The following is a 10,180-nucleotide window of genomic DNA, read 5'->3' as shown; positions in this document are numbered from 1 at the left end:
CTCCGTATGATTCAACGTCTTCTCTTGTAATTTGTTGATCAAATCACTGGTGCGCTGAAAGGGTATGTCATCAATATGAGCTAAGCTTGCAGCTTCTTAAATTAAATATTGAAAAGATTATCTAAATCAATTTTATCTATAAGAAAAAAATTAATTTTATTTATTTAATCCGGTGAAATATTACCAAGTTATTTCAAATGTTCGCGTCTTTTTGAGTTATAAGGGCTTTTTGTGTCAAGGTTTACCATGTAAAGGATACGGGTAGGTGATGATGTAGATTTCGTATTCAACTCATGAATACCACCATAAAATTACTTCACCAATTAAACTAGTTGATTTGCACCTAAAAAATGATTATGGCAGACTTTGTTGTTAAAGGGTGCTCTTTTGTTGAAATAAGTTGTCTAATTATGTGCTTTACATGCCTAATGCATTAGTACCAACCACACGCATGAAAAATGATAACCAAGTTGTTAAAGTCTTAAAGATTAGATAAGAAATTATATAAGATCGTTGTATGTAAATACGCATTTTTTTTGGCTGAAACGAGCTGTGAATTGAATTAAATGTAGTTGAGATGAATCGAATGTAAATTAATTAAGAGTTAATTTTGTGAAGACATGAGCTGAACAGAACTGACTAAGCTAAATATAGTCGAACTGAATAGAGTTGGGCTGAATTGAAATGAGCTGAAATTAAGCTAGAAAGGACAGGGCCAAAATGGTTGGATCTTCATTTATGTTATTATAGTGCTAAATTTCGCAATTCAATTAAGAAATTTATTATTATTTCGCAATTGCATTAAGAAATTTATTATATTATCCGTCAACAGTTTGAAGTTTCTCGATAGAAATACCGCTATCAGATTCCTAATTTGGATTAGTAAATTCGAAAGTGAAACACGGAGCTAATTATTGAGATTTGTAAAATGAGATAGCGCCACCAGATAATACCGAGAATCAGTACCATAGGTGGCGCCCTATCATTGTCTTGAGATAAATATTGCTTAATTTTTGGTTCCAAATGATTAAATGTAAGTGACATCATGTGCTCTATTGACTAATTCATCCATCAATAATATTACACAAATACACCGTATCAGTATGTATTAAACACGATCACATAATGTAGTACTACCTCCGTCCCGTTTAATTGTTGTCCTTTGATTTGGCACAAAGATAAGAAAAGAGGAGGATGACTAATTATTAAATGACAATTGGATCAAATTAAGTGTAAAAGATTAAATTGCTCATCAAAATGCAATCTTAATATAGAAAAGACAACAATTGACTGAGAAAGCCCAAAATAAAATAGAACAACAAATGACCGGAACGAGGGAGTATTAACTTTGCGCCGATCTCCTCTTCCTTTCGTCATCTCAACCATAAATTAAAAATGTGAAACCTACTTCTTTAATTTTATCCAACATATTTTAATTTATTTATACCATTTTTATTCCTTTATTAACAATGCATGTCTTTTGCATATGACTTTAAGACGCCAAATTAGATTTAACTTTGTAAGTTTGTAACTCTTTGTTCATTGTATAGTCAATTAAATTAATGTTATTATTGACTAATAATAACAATTCATGGACTATACAACCAGATGTATATGTTGTACGGTGTAGAACCTGAGCTTTGTGTCAAAGTATCCGAGCTTTATATTAAAGAATATGAGCTTTATTAGAAAGTATTGGGTTCATTCATTTACACATTAAAAACATGAAATTTAAATTAGCTCAGGAAAAATTACAAGTAAGCTCGAATTCTTATACTTGGATGTACCATGCTTATGGTACAACTGGATGTATAATCCTATTTGTGTAATAATAATCGTGAAGCATGCAAGGTATGGTCAATGTCAACAGTGGCGGATTTTGGAGTAAATAATAAGGGGGATCGAGACCTAAATTGTTGATTAGTGTGTGAATGTATAATACTCAAATCGCCAATCTAAGGGAGTCGGATGATAATTTTAGACTGAAATTTGAAAAACCAGCGAGGGGTCTGACCCCGTCGGGATAACAAAGGTGCTCCATTGAATGTCAAGTTAGGGAAAAAAAACTAGTACGGAGTTATTGTGGAGTCGAGTTATAACTCTTTCCTGCGTTTTGACACAATTAATTCAGAATGTTTTAAACTCGAGACATTTGATCAAACTGATTGTCGTATATGATAACGATAATTAGCTTGTACCTATTTACCTATTTTTATTTGTTTATATCATGTGGATTATCGTGAATCATTTGAAAGTTTTAAACTCGAGACCTTTGATTGATCTTATCATGATATCTGAATAATTTGGTTGTACTTATTTACCTATTTTTATTTGTTTGTACCATGTGGATTATCGTGATCATTTGAGAAGCTTTAAACTTGAGATCTTTGATTAATCTGATCATGGTATATGATTACATAATTTGCTTGTACCTATTTACCTATTTTATTTGTGTGTACCATGTGGATTATCTTGAATTATTTGGGATGTTTTAAACTCGAGACCTTTGATTAAACTGGTTATATTATATGATTACTTGTACCTATTTACCTATTTTTATTTGTTTGTACCATGTGGATTATCAATTTTTGTGGATGTTTTAAACTCAAGATCTTTGATTAACTCGATCAACATATAATTTCGTTAATTTGCTTGTACCTATTTTTTGTTTGTACCTAGTGAATTATTCTGAAATATTCAGGATGTTTTAAACTCTAGATCTTTGATTAACCTGATCGTGGACATTATGTTTATAATAATTTGTCATCATTTGCTTGTACCTGTTTACCTATTTTAATTCATTTGTACCATGTGGATTATCATGAATTCAGAATGTTTTAAACTCGAAATCTTTGATTAACCTGGTCATGGTAATATTACGATAATTTGCTTATCCCTATTGGTCTAATTTTCTTTGGTGGTACCATTATCGACTTATCGTGAATCATTTAGGACTTTTAAACTCGAGATCTTTTTTTTTTTTTGAAATTGTCATCTCATTAATAATCAACTAGGCGAAGGTTACAATGAAGATAACAAATAGACAAAGGAAAATCAAGATTGTTAACGTAAAAAATACATTCAAAATAACTATCTAAATACTGGTAATGGCGCTGCCGCTCCAAAATCATAAATTTCTTGAATCTATGAATAATCGATGTCTTTGCATCCTTCTTGATGGAGGGAAACAGTGTAGCCGTCTTGATGTATTCATCCACGAAACAAATCTGATAATCTCCCCGTCGATTAAAACTTATTATATTGATAACAATCCCACGAAAAAATGGAAAAACCCCGAAAGAAGGGACGGAACAACAGATCTCACCAAAAGGGAGACTATTATTGAAAATAAGATAGATCTGCATAATATTAGTTGTTTAAGAAAGCTTTTGTGGGGCTTACCATCGATGGATGATCGATGGAAGCCCCCGAATAAAAATGGAGGCTAGGTTTTTAGAGAGGGTTTTTTTAGAGAGAGAGAGAATATTGATATTGTCTGAGGAAGAAGATTTAAACTCGAGATCTTTGATTAACCTGAATTGGTACTATATGTTTAGGATCATTTGCTATTACATTACAATACCAAAAATGTCTATGACACATAGTTTACTTTTAAAGACAAGTTTAAAAAAGGTCTTTTATTTTATGTAACATGATAAGCTGTCCCATTAGTGATGTCCCTTGTGTTAAGGTAGGCTTGCGTGTTGAACAATCAGATTATTTCTAAATTATTTCATAACATTTAAGATCTTTTATTGTTTGGTTCCTGCCTCTATAATTTATGTGAATGAACACAATTTATTATTTGTTATGGATATCACAGTTGCATTATTATTCTATATATATAATAATAATAATGCTTCTGCCTAATGTTAATGATAAGACGCGTTGACATAGCTAAATAATTTTTTTTGATAATAATAATTTAAGTATATGTATATGCATTCCCATCAAATGTTGTTGGCAATCTTTATTGCTAATTAAAAATATATAATTCTTGTGTAAGATGGAATAATTTAGAATTTAGACTTTGAAAAAGGGTATTTTGAGAAAAATGGGTTAAATAGTTTATATAAATGAAAAGTAAATTGTTTAAGTTTTTATTTTGTCGATCCTGTTTATACCTGATTTATGAGACGCTTTTGATTTATGGCTTGTGCAATATTACTTAGGGACTAATAAGGGTAGTTGCCCCCGCTGTAATCTGAATAATGAAATAATTGAATATTTTAGTTGAAATTTTCGATTCTCCCCCAAATTTACTCTACTACAACTATTAGTAGTTCGTTGCTGTTGGAATTTATCGCTCCCCAGTCCCCGGTGTCAAATCCTAACTCCGCCACTGCAATTACTAGCTATCGAATAAAATCTGATTACCATTGTACAAGTCGAGAGTAAAGCACTGAATTATACTCCCTTGGTTTCAGTCATTTGTTCACCTTTAATCAGTACTCGTATATCACACATAAAATGTACTAAAAGGTAAAAAAGATAATTGAGAGCGAGAGTAAACCATTTCAATGTCTCGGATAGTTTTTGAACAAATGGACTAATAATCTAATATGTAGAGAAAATATGCAAATTACTAAAAAGTTAAAAATGATTGTACAATATATTACAATGGGTCAGTTAGGAGCAACTGTATACAATTATGTACTAATTACAATGCATGACACACAAGGTGTGACCTATTTCTAACTTTTGACATGTTGGGTTAGAGTGATTAATTAAACAAGGTTAGCAAATCATACAAAAAGAACACCAAAAAAGGGATTTAAAATAAATAAACAATGGTGCATGGAAATATGTATAGAGCAAAAATTATTTTGTAGGGTAAGCAATTGGGCTTTTCGATGGAGATGTGACACGGTCACGGGTTTTTGATCGGGTTAGAGGCTCCGAAAAATAACCGGGGCACCGTGTTGTGGATATAGGAGCATAAGGATCGTTGGAGCGTGCTTGTAACTCGGTGATAGATCGAACGTGAAGCGTTGCAAAATCATAGCTATGGCTAGTTTGGCTTGCAACAAAGCTAGATTTTGTCCGACGCATTGACGGCCTCCAACACCGAATGGCATGAAGGCGGTCGGGTGGGTTGCGGCCCGAAAAGCGCCTTGAGAGAAACGAGTTGGATTGAATTCCAACACATCGGAACCCCATAATTCAGGGTCGTGATGAACACCGATAATTGGGATTAAGAGTTCTGTGCCTTGTTTGATATCGAGCCCTCCAAGATTCACATCGTTCTTGGTACGTCGAATTGTTGCTACCACCGGGGTGTATAGTCTTAACACTTCGTATACAATCATTGTCAACTGCACGAATTAAATCACTGTTAGTCTTATGTAAAACTGTCTCACACATAGATTAAATGTATCAATCTGTTTAAAATTATGATTTTAATTGAGTAATTCTCTCAAACATTATCAATCGAATCAAATGAATTATAATGTTATGCAAGTAAATTCAAGACTATATGTGATGCACATATCCGATTATAAAGTATGTTGTTTTCATAGTGAACTGAGTTCAAATCGTGTCAGCACTAATATTTCTCCAATGAAACTCTTTAAAAAGGCGATTAAGTACAAATAAACTATGATTAACAACTTAATTTTCACCCTCTTTTTGTACTTATTTTTGTTTTTTTCCTTGAAATTAGACACAAGAATGACACATATAGACAAAAGGAAAAGTAGACACAACTTTTCCAAGGTGGGGGAAACATTTACATACCGTTTTTAGATTAGAAACATCATCTTTAGTAGGAATATCACGTGCTCCACACACTCTAAGAACTTCCTCACGTGCCAATTGTTGCCATTGAGGGTGCATTGCTAAGAGAATAGTTGTCCATGTTAATAAGTTTGAAGTTGTATGTTTTCCCGCAAAAAAGAAACTTTTACATTCTTCAACTATATCATTTTCTGTTATTTTTGTACTTGATTTATTCTCTTCATAATCCATACTTGCTTGTATCAACACCTCTAATAAATCCCTATCATATTCCTCATTATTAACCAACTTTGATTTCTCCTTTCTATCATTAATCAAGCTCCTTAATGACGCCTCAATTTCCCGATCTAGTTTCCATGTTGTCCGGTTTCTCTTTGTTGGCAAGAACCTATACAGAAAAAGGGAAAAACCCGTCATGATATGCTTCATTATTTAACATTATAGAAGGACGGTTTATGAAAATTGTCAGATCAGGTCATGAGTATTAGCTTTCATTACTTTAACAGCTAAGTTAGAGCAGGACATCTGTATGTGCTGAAATTGTGTCACATCATAGAATGACAATTTATGAAATTATGTCACAAGGACAAATTTGAAATTGACGTGAGTTTAGGTCGTGAAACCAGCTCTCATGACTTAAACAGCTGGCATCTGTATGTACTGAAATTGTTATAAGTTAAGCGTGTTTAGATGAAAGTAATTATGTACCTGTAACCAGGAACAAAGACCTTTTGGAAGGACTCGGCTGCGAAGACGATTTGCTTAGCTTGTAATTGGTAGATTTTCTTGCCAATATCATAACTACTACCAAAAATGGTCCTTGTAATAACCTTTTCTGTCAAATTTTGAAACCATTCCGAGACATCAAGCTCAACCTTCCCTGAATTAGACATTAAGGACCATTTGTCCAACATATGGGCCACACTCTTCCCCATTATGGGTATCATCAACTGCTCCATTTACAAATTTAGTTTTGGGTCAGCTCATTTAATATCTTGAGTAATATATACACTTAAAAATTACAACTCTATAATTACATTATCATTTTAATCTTTTCCCGACCAGTTCTGAGTTGGCTGTTCACTGCGCAAGGACAACCCCTAAGGGAGACCTCCCAATCCGTCCCTCAGCTAGCTCAAGCACTCTGCCGACAGCTAACGGGTTTTGCTAGCTTTGGAACCGAGATCCTGTGCCAGCCCTCAGAGCCAATCCTCTCATTTTTAATCTTTTCTCGACCAGTTCTGAGTTGGTTGTTTACCACACAAAGACAACCCCTAAGGGAGTCCTCCCAATCCGTCCCCCGGCTAGCTCAAGCAGTCTGCCGACAGCTAACGGGTTTTGCTAGCTTTGGAACTGAGATCCTATGCCAGCCCTCAGAGCCAATCCTCTCATTTTAATCCTTATTGTTACAATTGTTATACTTTTTGAAAAGTTTTTGTATAAGATCGTCTTATCATGAGATCAACCAGCTTAATTACATAGGCTAAATATCTTATATTGTAGGTCATGCATAGAATGCAATTTAGATTCTCTCCATTTCTTCTCCTCTCCATTTCCTTCCATTTCCTATTAATGGTCCGGATTAGATTTTAAAACGATCAAACGGTGAAAATGAATGATGAGATAAATATGGAATACTAATATAATATAGGATTGTGAGAGGAAATGGACAAGAAATGGAGAGAAGGAAATGGAGAGGATTCTTGCTCCATAGAATGTGTGACTTACTTTGAGGTTTTCGAGGTGGAAGAAGGGTGAAATGATTTTTCGACGATGAGCCCAATCGTCTCCATTGAGGGACACTAGACCGTTCCCTTCGAGCTTTCGCACAAGAGGGTGCGACTCGTATTTTTCGTACGAGTGTGCATTAGTCGAGAAAATCTCCCTAATTAATTCCGGGTCCGATATAGTTAACCTTGGAGTGGTTCCGAACCATATTAGGTACATTCCACCTATACAATCCAATTAAAACCATAGTTAAAATCGTCACGTTATAATCCTTGAGGTGTTTATAAACAATAATAAAATTCCATAATTATCGCAAATTGAACAATACATTTAATCATATTCATTACGTTAAGTTATTAAACTTTGTCACATATAACAAACTAAGCAACCCTTTAAGAGAGAATTTATTTAGTCAACAAATTTAGAAACAAGAATTAAGTCATGCTTGAATTTTTAGTTTGGTTAAAAAAACGATTTTAATGTTGACAGAATTCGAATAACACTATAAATACAACTCCTTATAGCTTATTTGTTATTGTAGGAATTTTAACATTTATTCTTTTAATTATGCATGATGAGGATAATAGTAAGAAAAATAGATTATTTTTTTTCACTTTTCCTCAAGAATAAAGTAATTTTAAAAGAAAAAGTAATAAATTGATAGAGAAAACAAACATGGCCTACGATAACATCTTAATAAACATTGCCTCCCATTTGAAACTTAACTTATTAAATGCAACAACAAACAAGCAACAACAAACAAATAAAGATAATATTGAGATGAAAACAAACAAAATAAATATTTTTGGCCCCTTATAATGCAAAGTTATAGTATACATAAGGCCATGTAAAAGAAAAACAAATGTTTTAAATGATAATTTGGATTATATTAAATTACCAAACAAAAAAAAAACATTATTGTTTCTCCAAATTATTGTTTGAATTGACATTTTGATCTTTTTGGACACATTATTTTCTTTGTCCACAACTAAAAAATGATACTTTTATGATGAACCCTTTGAAATATACTCGTCTCAGGTTAATCAGATGTACGCAGTTTTACCTTTGCTTTAAAAAATTCAGGCAAGGTCAAAACAGAAGGTAAGTAGACTGGTCACGAGTATCACTTCTCGTGACTTTACCAACTAAACTAGTTGACATCTGCGACTGTATACGTAATCTTTGACCTGAGCTAACTCGACCGAGACCGAAAAACAAAGAAAACACACAAAAACATGCATTTCATGAAAAAATAACAAATGAAGAAATAGAATTACCATAAATTTTCTTCCAATTATGGTAAAAAGGAAGAACTCTAGGAAGAATATTATGAGAAAAAGCCATAGGTTGTGAAGAAGCTTTAAGCATCATTTCAACCAATTCCTTCATATTTCCAATGAATAAATTATAAGGAGGACCTTTAATTCCTTGTTTTGAGAAATGTTTAGCAATTTTTCTTGGTTTCCACCATAGTTGTATAACAAGCTTTGTTACAACTATTATGGCTATTATCATAGCCACATTTACCATTATACCCTTCATCACCATTCTTGTACCCTCTTCATAATCCATAGCATATATTTTCACTTCTTTTATAACTTTGATATATATAATAAGTTTTCTTGAAAGAAAATCAAATAAAATGGAATAAAATGAAATAAAACCTCTTTTTTTGTTTTTGTAATATATATAAGTTGTAAGGGTTTTTTTTGTTTTTTATTTTTATTTTTAATCACATGAAGGGGGACAAGTACAGCTTTTATTTGCTTCAATTTTTAGAGAGAGAGGAAGAGAGAAGGAAGAAGGAAGGAGGATGCAAACAGAAATGTTTTTATGTTTGTTTTATATAGAAGGTCGCCATTAGAGTCAACTTATGAGGGCAAATTTTGTAATTTTTAGAAAATAATAATTTTTATTTTTTCTAATTTAAGTGAGAGACAAAATAGTCATTCTCTTGTGGGATTAATAAGGATTAATGTTTTAATTATCCTTAAATTATGCAAATTAATTTTTTTTTGTTTAGAAATATTTATTTTGATGTGTTGTTAGTCACTATTAGTAGATATATGGCTATTTTAGGTCCACATCGTAGCAAAGTAATGGTACGAGATGGATGACATATCGAGAATATACAATTAAATGAGAAATACAGGCCGAGAAATACATAAATACGAGTATAAGTGTCGGGCAATGTTAGCTAGACATATAGTGTGGTAAAATCGATTAAAAAAGAGATCCGCAATAATTATTGTTATTTACAAAATGAAAACGAGCCATGAATATAACATGCACTCATAAGTGTGCTCGAACCATTGGTGGATTTATGAAAGCGGTTCAAAATAGTAAAAAAACATAAATTAAAATAATCTATATATTTTCGTTTATTATTTGTACGAATGAAGAATTTTCGCGATTAAAAATAGCTCAAATATTTATAAAGGGATCTTATAATATTGTTTTTTGTCATGAATCCATCACTAACTAGCTTAGAACATGGTCCAATAAACTAGTGTATACTCTGCTGATGTCATGCCATCAACTTCACTATAATTGATAGGATATCATGCATGAAGACAAGAAAAAGGAAAAAAAAAATTGGAATACATGTGGTGAATCACAAATTTACTTATGACGGTCACAAGTTTATGACAGTTTACATTAATTTAAATACATGAGGTGAATCATAAATTCTTACTTATGACGGTTTACATTAATT

At 32.4% G+C, this 10,180-nt stretch overlaps 1 protein-coding gene across 1 annotated transcript; it reads right to left on the bottom strand.

The window, feature by feature from the left end:
• Positions 1–4,498: 4,498 nt before the first annotated feature.
• Positions 4,499–9,308, bottom strand: LOC141611085 (cytochrome P450 734A1). The gene is made up of 5 exons (XM_074429500.1): positions 8,742–9,308; positions 7,465–7,688; positions 6,445–6,686; positions 5,737–6,124; positions 4,499–5,315 (listed from the first exon to the last, which is right to left on the bottom strand). The coding sequence occupies exons 1-5, from the start codon at positions 9,034–9,036 to the stop codon at positions 4,890–4,892; spliced, it is 1,575 nt and encodes a 524-aa protein (XP_074285601.1). The 5' UTR covers positions 9,037–9,308; the 3' UTR covers positions 4,499–4,889.
• Between the last annotated feature and the right edge of the window lie 872 nt (positions 9,309–10,180).

This window comes from Silene latifolia, chromosome 11, assembly GCF_048544455.1.
Source record: "Silene latifolia isolate original U9 population chromosome 11, ASM4854445v1, whole genome shotgun sequence".
Classification (NCBI taxonomy): domain Eukaryota; kingdom Viridiplantae; phylum Streptophyta; class Magnoliopsida; order Caryophyllales; family Caryophyllaceae; genus Silene; species Silene latifolia.
This window is presented reverse-complemented; position numbering and strand designations above follow the sequence as displayed.

What these genes read in the sequence shown, in the direction of transcription:
- LOC141611085 (XM_074429500.1), bottom strand. Translation starts at nt 9,036, where the DNA reads ATGGATTATGAAGAGGGTACAAGAATGGTGATGAAGGGTATAATGGTA. An exon ending in GTCTTTGTTCCTGGTTACAG is followed by an intron (nt 6,125 to 6,444) that starts GTACATAATTAC and finishes TTTTCTGTATAG; the next exon opens with GTTCTTGCCAACAAAGAGAA. An exon ending in ATGTTTCTAATCTAAAAACG is followed by an intron (nt 5,316 to 5,736) that starts GTATGTAAATGT and finishes TAATTCGTGCAG; the next exon opens with TTGACAATGATTGTATACGA.